The sequence below is a fragment of the Colletotrichum fioriniae genome, assembly GCF_027942845.1.
Source record: "Colletotrichum fioriniae strain IMI 355084 chromosome Unknown scaffold_12, whole genome shotgun sequence".
Lineage (NCBI taxonomy): Eukaryota > Fungi > Ascomycota > Sordariomycetes > Glomerellales > Glomerellaceae > Colletotrichum > Colletotrichum fioriniae.
Genome location: NW_027076848.1, coordinates 181960 through 193237, shown reverse-complemented (window position 1 = coordinate 193237; position 11278 = coordinate 181960). Strand labels below are relative to the sequence as shown.

At 51.1% G+C, this 11278-nt stretch overlaps 3 protein-coding genes across 3 annotated transcripts; 2 read left to right on the top strand and 1 right to left on the bottom strand.

The window, feature by feature from the left end:
- Nucleotides 1-168: 168 nt before the first annotated feature.
- Nucleotides 169-1908, bottom strand: N0V96_009254 (uncharacterized protein; the record flags this gene model as incomplete). The annotated part of the gene is made up of 2 exons (XM_053195882.1): nt 169-669; nt 751-1908. The coding sequence occupies 2 exons, from the start codon at nt 1906-1908 to the stop codon at nt 169-171; spliced, it is 1659 nt and encodes a 552-aa protein (XP_053046615.1).
- A 1054-nt stretch (nt 1909-2962) lies between these two features.
- N0V96_009253 (uncharacterized protein) lies at nt 2963-4089 on the top strand (the record flags this gene model as incomplete). The annotated part of the gene is made up of 2 exons (XM_053195881.1): nt 2963-3624; nt 3678-4089. The coding sequence occupies 2 exons, from the start codon at nt 2963-2965 to the stop codon at nt 4087-4089; spliced, it is 1074 nt and encodes a 357-aa protein (XP_053046614.1).
- A 4548-nt stretch (nt 4090-8637) lies between these two features.
- Nucleotides 8638-10161, top strand: N0V96_009252 (uncharacterized protein; the record flags this gene model as incomplete). The annotated part of the gene is made up of 2 exons (XM_053195880.1): nt 8638-9677; nt 9708-10161. 2 exons carry the CDS (start codon nt 8638-8640, stop codon nt 10159-10161), a joined length of 1494 nt encoding a protein of 497 aa, XP_053046613.1.
- Nucleotides 10162-11278: the final 1117 nt, after the last annotated feature.

The following is an 11278-nucleotide window of genomic DNA, read 5'->3' as shown; positions in this document are numbered from 1 at the left end:
CAGGTCACTTGCTTGGAGTCTTTATGCTGAGCTTTAGCAGGTAGCCTTCCATCATTAAACATATTGCAATACTTTTCGAGACCTCGACGACCTTTTCGTACTAGCATAACCAGGACGGATCTATCTCATTTCCGTGTGGTCTTCTTGGCGGTTCTATGGTTCATCACATTACATCTTGGCCACCTTTTCACCGAGACCTTTCTCATGGTCCACCACCTCGCCGCTTTGGGGCATGTCGACAGCCTCGATGATCTGCCCCTCGCCCTCCAACTCTTCAGGCCTGACATAGTCCTTGGGCTCAATCCATCCCTCTTCCATGATCGGAGGCGGCCAAATCCTGCAGGCAATCCAAAAAGTGAAGCCGGAAAGAATCAGCCCGACCCAATACGCAAAGAAGTAGAACCTTGTGACGCCGACGGGGGCCGAGACACCCATGTTGTTGAGGAAGCCGTAAAAGTTGGGGATGATGCCGACGATGTAGGCGACGTAAGCACGGATGTTCCACCCGTGGGAGTAGTGGTAGGCCCCTGACTTCATTGACGTGAAGCAATCTGGTATGCTGATGCGGCCGCGGCCGATGATGTAGTAGTTTACCAGTAAGACGCCTGTGATGGCAGAGAGGAAGATTTGATAGGATGAGAGGAAGGATACGAAGACGGAGGCAGAGCCCTAGGGCTTGTTAGCTATATGCTACCAGACATTGAGGTGGATTGAAGACTCTGGTTATATTGGGGGCTCAGCGAGACTTACCAAGAGGAACCATGGGTTGATGGCAAAGGAAATGACGGCACAGACGAAGAAGCCCCTTCGAACTGTAAGGTATTTGGGGAACAACGCGGCAATGTCGTTACCAGCCGGCAAAGAGTTCTCAAAGATGGAACTGAAGATGCAGCAGTATGCGAAGCAGCCGGCGATGAAGAAGCAACCGGCTCGGTTGGCCGCCGTGTACTCGGCCGTCTGGAGGTTATCCAGCAGCGTCACAGGGTTCCAGATCAATTCGCCAAAGATTAACTCGCTAGAGGCGCAGACGAGGTTTCCAACGGCTGCCACGATGAAGTTGGCAACGGGAAAACAGAAGAGGTTACCGACAATGACATCGTTCTTCTTCTTTGCATACCGTTGGAAATCCGCAGCGTTACTCGCAAAGGTGGCGCAGTTGGCCGCGCCGAGCATCAAGAACTGGATGATCAGCCACGCCCTCTTTGACCCGGTCGCCGTACCGCCCTGGCGGACAACAGGACCGAGGCCGCCTGCTTTTGTCGCTGTCCACGCGAGCATGGCCACTGCGGATATGATAAAGACGCACAGCTTCGCGTAGACGAGCCCGCGCATCTTGGGCACCGGGATGACGAGGAACGCGCAGGTGATGAGCCAGAAGATGACGAAGCCAATCATTCCCGCCGTCGTGAGTGCCGAGCCCTCGCCCATTGTGTTGGGAATATTTGCGATACCCGGTATGATGGCGTGGAGCATCACGTAAATGCACTGTCCTCCTTGCACGGCATTCACGCCGTTCCAAACGATAGCCATGACGGCGCGGTTAAAGGTCGGCCACCACGCGCCGTATATACCGAAAGCGGCGCGGCAGACAACGGGGTATCCGACGTGGTAGCAGCTGCCCGGGCGGCCGTTGAGGGTGATGATGGCGGCGATGAGGCATTGGCCTCCGAAAGCACAGGCGAGGGACTCCCACATGGAGAGGCCGAGGGCCTGGGCGGTTGAGGAGGCGTACCAGTTGGAGACGGTGGCAGTGGCGGAGAACCAGAAGGTGAAGTAGGTCCATTGAGTCCAGGTGCGGTCGGCGAGCTTGAGGGGGCGGAGGTCGTCGTTGTTGAGGAGGGCGTCGCGGCTGTGGATGTCCGAGGTGCCGGCGGCGGCGGGGATGCGGAGGCGGTTGAGGAGGCCCATTTCTGTATGGACGGTGCCCGTTGCGGCACTCTTGAATCCGGAGGCCGGAAGTGAGAAGTCAATTTGCGATATTCCGCTTTGAACACTCAACTGTGCTGAACACGTCTGAAAAGCAATGCCCCCCCACCCGTACAAGTTGCTTGAACAGCAAACGGGAGACACCTGGAGGAGCTCAACGTTACCATGACAGAGACTTATACCAAATCATACCCGACAGAATGGTAATCGTATCGGCTATGGAGTCGCGATCGGCTGCTGCATGCTGATAGCCCATGATACTCTTCAAGATACCGGAGTCGTGCGGTTCATGTGGGGGAGATAAGCACTGCAGGGATGCTAACGAGTCTCAATGGCCGACACATTGTGCAACCTTTCACAGAAAAGAGTTGTGCATTGCTGTACGGAGGACCGTCCGAGTATTTGGTGAACACGGTTCTGATTGAAGCTATTTTACTGTCGAAATGATGATGTTGAGGTGAATTCAAATTTCACCAAGACCTCTCAGGTGACGCCAAGTATCTTGGTAGATCAGCATTATATGAGTATAAGAGTCAACCGGGGAAAAGAGAAGCCCCCGGGAAACAAAGGGCCCCTGGTGGCTCCGAAGACGGGGATCAACCCCGTACCCCACACGGTCCGTTGTCGGCGCATTGTCCCGAGAGCGATAAGCGACCGTGCTGGGCGGATTTGCAGATTGTCTCCAGCGAACCGCGTCGCACGCCATTATCTTTGGCTATCGTGTCATTCGCCCTCGTTCGAACCTCAGACGATTTCCGGCTAAGACCGGCGGACGATATTTCAACTACCCGACGAGATCTAAACCACCCCTTCTGAGCATTTTGTTCATCCGGAGGCTTTAGTCGGAGTTGACATATCTAATTCGTGCGCAGTGAAACTTGTCGTAAGTGTTGGTCTCAAAAAAGAGACAAGTTCGCGTGACTAAAAAGGGAATCCTTTCTCTTGACCTCGCTCGACGTGGACTTTGAAGTTCGGATAGCTCAACTCGACGAATAACTCGACAACTGAACCAATCTCACTTTCACAACCCGCAATCATGACTACCACAGTGACTGAGACCGCCCCAGAGAGCTACAAGCTCGAGCTCATGTCCGCCTACGGCCCCGTCTACCGCGACGTCCTCAAGACCCCGCCCCGGGACTGCAACGCCTCCGAGGTCCCCGTCATCGACCTCTTCACCATCCGCGGCACCGAGGCCGAGCGCAAAGCCCTCGCCGCCACCATCCGCGACGCGGCCGAGAACACGGGCTTCTTCTACATCAAGAACCACGGCATCCCCATAGCCACCATTGACGCGGCCTTCTCGCAGGCGCAGGCCTTTTTCTCGCAGTCGAATGAGAAGAAGGCGCTGGCGACGCAAAAGAAGAGCAAATTCTTCAACGGGTGGACTGAGAAGCGCGCTGCGCAGATCTCGCCGACGGAGACGAAGGATCACCGTGAGGGGTTCAGTTTTCGGTATGATCCGCGGTATGATCCCGAGACCAAGGACCCGGACGCCGTGCCGGAGGAGGTGAAGCCGTGGATGAAGCATGAGGACTTTGTGTGGGAGGGGACGAGCCACTTGCCTGGGTTCAAGGATGACATGATTACGTACTGGCAGGGTTGTTTGACGCTTGCGAGGAGCTTGATCCGGGCTTTCGCGTTGGCGTTGGATGTTCCTGAGAACTATTTTGATGATGTTATTACATATCCTGGAAGGTACGTGATCATGCCTTTGACGAAATCGCGAGCATAGACTGACAGTCTTACAGTGATAGCGTCTGTAACTACTACCCAAAGAACACGGAAGCACAAGACGCGACTATCGACGTCGGCCTGGGCGCTCATACTGATCTGCAATGTTTCACCCTCCTCTGGCAAGACAGCGTCGGCGGGTTGCAGGTGCTTACAAAAGACGGGCAGTGGATCAAGGTGCCGCCCGTCCCCGACACCTTTGTCATCAACATTGGCGACTTTTTGCAGCGTCTGTCCAATGACCGGTTCAAGTCGACTGTTCACCGGGTCTTTAATTACGCTCCCGAGGACCGGTATTCTATGCCCTTCTTCTTTGGGTTCAACCACAATGAGCAGTGTTCTGTGCTTCCTACTTGCACGGATGAGAAGAATCCACCCAAGTATGAGCCGATCAGCTGTGGCGAGGTACGTCACAGAGCCCCTTTCTAAGTCGGTATGAGACTGTTGAGTGGTGAGACTGACTAAGTCACAGTGGTGTCGTTTGAGGTTTGAGAGAACTTATGAGTTCTCGAGGTCAAAAGACTCGAAATGATGTTGCTGAAAAGAGCCATCTCAGTTTACTCATGACCTCGTTGCATTTTGCTCGAAATTACCTATACCAATTCTAGATCTTTGATTCTTCTCGACTTGAAATAGGATTCGACCAATTCGTCCGAGCAAGTGGCCTTACTTCGCAAATATCTGCGCCTTCCTAGTTCAAGAAGTCCTACACGGCTGTATGTGACCCCGCCACCATGGGCAGACTTGCTGGGCTTGATGTGAAGATACATCCACGTAGTCTCTTGGCCTTCACCCGCTCTGAGAATTAGAGCAAACATGGCCCCAGCTTCCCAGACCGAAGGAGAAAGACTTGCCTCTCTGTTGGGAAAGTCGTGCAATACAGTAATCGGGAACGTTTCATCTCTTGCTCTTTCACTCAAGCCAGTGAAAACAGGACATCTCATGCTGAGCGTGATGCTATCGTTGACAGAAGTCAGTTCAGCGTAGTATGTCAATTTCAGCATACCATCCTCTCGAGGCATTGTGACTTGACTTCGGCAGGATGCCCAGGACCACGATGGCGGTTCCTCGGTCTTGGAGTTTTTGGGGTGAGATTCGCTGGAAGGATTCTCTGTATGCCATAGCAAGTCCAAAGGAAGAGAACATTTCCAGATTCCAGCAATGTAATCTTCCATTTCTTGCCCGGTCCGGCGGCCATATTGGATTGCGAGACCCATTATCGCGGGTAGCCTGTCTGACTCTTGAGTCAGGTCTAGGGTGGTGTATCTTTCTACCAGCCGACGCCACCAATTGCGCAAGTTGCGTGCCGCATGTTCACCCTTGTCGTCCAATGAGGCATAGTACGCCATCTTGAGCGGCATCGGCAGGATTGTATAGTTCGGGTCCTCTGCCCGCTTAGAGTCGTGGAACCGGTAGGATCTTTGGTTGACCTGACTCATGTTGCCTTCCTCTCCCTTGAGGTTTAACTGACCTGTCATGCCAGAGAGTTTGCCGCATTCGCATTGCGAGCCTTCGTAGCACTCCCACATGACTTCGTTTGGGGCGAAGATGACGAACCTGCGAGAAAGTAGTCTTTCTTGCATCACCCATCCCCTCGTCATCAGGTCTAATCTACTAGGCGTACGAAGACCCTGCTGCTGCATGACATGTTCCCTCCCAGCTAACTCGTAATCATTCTCATGATCCGGTAGTCTTTTTCGCAACATCAGTCTTGGATTTTGGCGTTGAGGATTGGTAACGTCGAATCCCTTGTAGACGCGTTCAGCTTCAGCAAAGCAGCCATCAGGCCCAGCCGCCGCTGCGACAGTAAGGAGTGCACCTTCATAGACAGAACACATTAGCTTCGACTCTGCGTCCCAGTCTGCAACACTGTCTTGGATGATGCAGAGGCTGTCAATCCAGACGTATCGAATGGGCTCTTCTTCCGGATGGCCTCTCGCATACCACGAGGCAAAGCCCTTTATGAATATGATGGCGTCCTGGAAGTTCCGGGTAAGAGTAGACCAAGGAACATTTTTCTTCAGCGACTCGATGTTGGTGCTCACACACCGCGGCATCTTGGAAGCTTCTATCCATCTGTGGCTGAGTGCGATGTAGTGGCTTCTTATGGTAACATGTTCAACCAATCGCATATTGTCTGTGTCTGAGATATCGATCAGACGAGTTGGCATCGGGTGAATGCTGAGTCCGCTGCTACAGTCCGGATGCTGCGCAACACACTCCCCAAACCACGTAAAGATCTTTTTGAAAGCATCTGGAGACCCCGTGTGACCTACGATGGGCGAAGACTCGTAGGCATGGGCTACATATACCGGCAGCGGGTTGTAAGCGTTGGGATCAAGGACTGAGATCAAGCATCGCAGCCAGGACTGCATGTAACCCTGGGTCGGTGGCAGTGTTGTTTTAAGCAGTTGTAACTTTGATAGTATATAACCACCTCTTAACCCTTCTTTCCTTGCGGTAAGAACAATGTTCGTGCCGTCCACGTCTGCGTCGATGTAGAACAGGGCATCTCGCATGTTATCTGAGTCTACATCGTCGAGAATATGACTGAAGAACGAGATTGTAAAGCGGGCTACCCAGCAGCCGTGACAACGGTTTTCGTACTCTGGTTGCAGTAAGCGGCTATCGGGCTTAAACTTGGGGTTCAGTCCGGTTCGGGGGTCCGGGCCGGGTGGCATGTCAGTGGAGAAGAAGGACAGGCATATCGGGCATTCTTCCGTCTTGTAGATCCATCCAGGCAGAAGGCGCTGCCTCAGCGATGACATGGTTCACCGTTCAGCAGTTACGAGATGCTTCTCCAGGGAATAAGACTGACAACTTGGAACCCAGGTATAGATAGGTCGGCCCGGTGTGAGCTGAAAGACAACACTCCGACAATGAACGCAGGTTGGTTGTTGGGGGCCTGAATTCAGGCAATGGATGCTGTAAATCAACAATTTTTAGACTCAGTACCCCGCTCGCTGATTCCGTGGTTCGATGCCTGCATATCATCTGCAGAAGAGGGTGGCATCACGTGGGGCTGTGACATTGGCATTGCAGTAGTGCTGATTGGCAATCTATCCGTCTGATAGCCGGCCCATAGATGGAGACGTTTGCACAGCCAAAGAGAAAACGGCACCGAGACTTGGCATTTTGCGAGCAGGTGAGTTGCTGTGAAGTTTTCTCTTGTCTTAGCCTGCGTTAAATGAATCCCTATGGTCATAATACTAACAACTAGACACCGCCATACTTTAGGTACTAGTAGTAAGTGAAGAACCGCCACAGAAGAAGCAAAAGCTGTGTATTCTACAAGGAGTTTTGGATAGGCACTCATTGTATTTGTTCCTGATAATTGATTCATCAGTCATCATTGATTGAGGTAGCATCAGCTCCATCACCTCTTTCCGCTCGTAAGTCGTTCGTCTGACTCCAGCGCCCTGCCCCCAGCCGATTCGGGCAGGTAGACTGAGTTCCATCTGCATCACTCGGCTAGAAGTCGAAGCTCTGTCCGAATTGAGTGCTTGGCCATTACCAACCACAGACGGTTTTCTCTCATCCCGGCACCTGCCTTCGACGCGAACAGTGTTATTTTTGTTCGTGCCGTGGCTGCCTGCACTAATCGCCTTCCAGTTTGTAGTTGCTCGTATGCAGTCCAACCTTGAATTTTTATGTGGAGTAATAGTTGATGAACTTGGTTGGTGGGAGTCTAGAACAAATGGCACTCTACCGCAGATGTGTTTGCGGTTTGGGGGCTGGTGTACTGCAGGTTGTACTTGGCGACCACGGGAGGACCCGTTTGTAGTGCTTCATTGAGTCTTTGTACAATACGCAGCCATGGGTTGCCAACAAGAACTCGCTGACATAAAAGAATTGACTGTGTGCCTCGAAACCATCTTGCGCGTTGCAACTTGAAACTTTGCCCCAAATTTACCACGCCCGAATTCATCATGTTTGGCCAAAGATACAGCCATTTCTCAGAAAGTGGGCTAGACTCCGGTCCCGAGGAGGTACCCCGTGGACGGCTCTCGAGGCCAGTGTCCGCAGAAGCTTTCCCACAATTCATCTCGAGAGAGAGGCAAAGGTCAACTGATCTTGACCAAGGACATGGTATACGCTCAACAAAAGTTGACTAGGCTGAGTTACTGCTTACAAAATAACAGAAACATCCTTGTCGCGTGATGGCCTCGTCAGCACTATGCGCCCAGCAATGGCTAGAAGAGAGCATTTCTTGTCCAGACGCTCGCTCAACAATATTGAGGGCAATCCTTTGATTACAGGCCTTCCAGTCGATCAGACTTCCACGGCAAGGTCAAAGTCTGGCACGCCTGTTGTGAACGTATCAATCAATAGAAAGCCAGTAGCTACATCTACGTTTGACACCGTGGATAGCCAAGGCTATCAAAGTCTAAAACGAGGCTATCTGAGTGACGAACCGCCCAGTAAATCGGAATGTGAACCATTTACGGTCAAGCCGCTTTGGCATATATGGGCCTGGGAGGTGTTCTACATATTTCTCAGCGTATCCTCCTTCTTTTGTACGTTTCTATAAGTTTTTCTATCTGACAATACCGTCAAAGCTTCATACTAACGATTTCGACTTTAGTGATCGTTGCGGTCCTCTGCAGCTATGACCAACAACCGTTACCAGACTGGCCCCTGCATATCACGCTCAACACTTTCCTTGCCTTCTTTACCACGTTGGCAAAAGCAGCCTTTATGCTTCCCGTATCAGTCGCAATAAGCCAGACGCAATGGTCATGGTTTCTCAAAGACCAACCTCTCCATGACCTGCAATTGTTCGACCAAGCGAGCAGAGGGCCGTGGGGTTCCGTCTTGCTGTTGAAACGTATTAGATACAAACACTTCGTTTCTCTCGGTGCCTTTTTGATGGTTGTCAGCGCCCTAACTTCACCAATAACGCAACTCGCTATCAAATATCCCGTCCGAGACTCTGTGGCCCTGCATGAGGAAGCCAAGGCAGCGGCAGTACGCAACATGACGTCGGACGAAGATCGCATGAACTTGGGGACACGCCGAGCTTTAGTGCTAGCCACTTTGTCTGACAGCACCGATTTCATGGAACCGATTGCACCCACTGGCGCGTTCTGCTCTACAGGTAATTGCACCTTTGATCGGTATCAGTCTCTGGGCATTTGCGTGAAGACGGCGAACATCACCGAATACTTGAAAGTGGAGGAGTTCGATTCCCCAGACATGATCGACACCCTTGTCTTGGGTTTCCCAAAGCCTGATGCAAAGGTGTGGCGAGCATCTCTCCCTAACGGCTTGGAAATGGCTCATCAGACACCATTAGCGGCCATGACTGATATGCTCAACGGGAGTGAGACCTTTGGTTTCCAAGACGACGAAGATCTCAAGCAAACTAGGATATCGTCTTTCACCGTCATCTACACCAACCCAACAGAGCTGAACGAGACATGGTACAACGGGCTCTCTGAAGTCGCCGGAGCGCCGTTTGCGTCAGACCTCATCGGCGCAATCTACGATTTTCGACATGAAGCAATGGAGGTCATGTATTATCTATGCGTGCAAACGTACGAGACAAAGATTTCTATGGGTATCGAAAGAACTACTCTTGTCGAGACGTCTGCTGTACCTGTTGAACAAGAGAAACCCTTCTTCCTGGACATGCAGTGCCGGGCACTCCTTGCAGAAGCCTCGCGTACGTGCAACCAGAGCATCGACCGTTGGCACGAAACATTGCATCTCAAGGATCCGAGGTTTCTGACAAAGCTTGACATTGACCCGACACTCGAGGAAGAACATTACAGTGCAAGCTACTTCTCTCTAGAGAAGATATCCACCATTTTAAAGACTGACATCATGGGCTATGCGAGTGCTAGCTACGTCACCGAAGAGTATCAGGATACAGCTGTTTTCTTCCGTGGACAAGAGTTTCTCAAGACTCTTTTTCAAAGTGTTATATTTGACCTGAAAAATATCGCCAACTCTACTCTACGACAAATCGCCTTGAACAATATACACACAAATGTTGCAACTAGTGTCTCAACAATGTAAGTCTACCCCTTAGCCCCTTGTTGCAGTGCTCTAAAAGCTTGGACTCCTCTGAACTTTACCAGCATGCGAGTCAATCAACCGCGGAGTTACGCCTTCAACTCTTTCAATATTTCTGGCGAAGCATTGACGCAGGTCTCATATGTACACATCACCTGGGGATGGATATCCATGCTTGCAGTCGAGATTGTGATTGCTCTACTATTTCTCGCCCTTACAATCGTCAGCCAAATCAAATTGAATGATGGCCAGGCATCAAGCAGGGAAGAACGTAATGCATTCCGGGAAGCCAAGAACTCGTCTTTGGCCATGCTTGTCGCCCTCGACGAAGATTCTCGTGCTAGAGCAGGAGGTGGACTCCGGCCTTTGGATGAACTCCAAAGCGCTTCGAAGGCTCTAAAGGTTCGATTTGAGGGTCGCCAGATGGTCATGGCTGATGAGACCATTATCGAAACCTCGCAAGTTGGTGATCGTATCATTTAGTGTATCCGACGATAATTTGAGGTCTGTTTCCGAGTGATATATATGTAGGAGTTTGTGTGGAAATTACAAGTACCTTAAGAAAAAGAGTCAATGGCTCACGGCCTAGTACAATAACAAGGCTCCATGCACCTCTACGATTTACGTGTGATATTCCCAGGGCCCGAAGAGAAGGAAGCAGAACATCGCGTCAATATAAATCTTGAATCATGGTAGCTCATGTATTACGTTCTCACTAGTAGGTCAGCTTCATCTATCCTTCAAGCCTAGGCTACGATCGAGCTAAATAAGTACTCACTAGCAAGGATTTCTTCCCGCTTGAGCTTCAGATCACCATCACCCAACTGCGACTCTACGTCATGATCATCGGGATGTTCAAGATGGATCCAATCGTTGCCGAATGTTCGAAGACAAGCAACGGTGATCCATAGGTCCTCCATGCTGGCGTGACCCGTACCACAACCAGCATCCAGCAAGCATTGAGTGATGTAGCCTTCCGGAAGTTTACTAGGCGCATCGAGAAAACATGGTCGCAATATCTCCTTGTCGCCGCAATGAGTTTCGGCGATGATGGCATCGCCCATTCGATGTAAGCATTTCGCACGGGGTATCCAAGGCGTAGCGTCCGATGGAAGCGAAGGCGGAGTTGCGGTTGGATTCGGCTGGTCGAAGCCAACTGTCAACAGAAAAGTTGGCAGTGCGAGAGGAGTAGGACGCATATTCTAAAGTAAAAAGAGATTGGCTGGTGATTCTTGTGGCGTTGTTGGATGTCAGCTGAGGTTCCCAGCGATGATGTTGATGCCACTGGCTTTTGTTTGAAAGTTTGGAATCTTTATTCTCGTATCAGTTTCCATAGGGTTCCCCAGGCATCCATTCAACGAGAGCAATGTTGTGGAGCTTTGCTAGGCCATATGAGGCAGCTTTCATCACAAGTGCTGACATGCGTCCATTTTTTGTCCGAGGCCCCTGTTTGGGTGCCCAGCTAAGGTCATACCGTATTCCTGGACACTTGGAGTTGCAATTAAGATTCAAGCATAAAATGAATTCAATCACTGAAGTGTTCTACTGCTTCTGAAATGGTCCATAAGTTCTAGGCAGCTGAATGCCATGTTGAGTATCC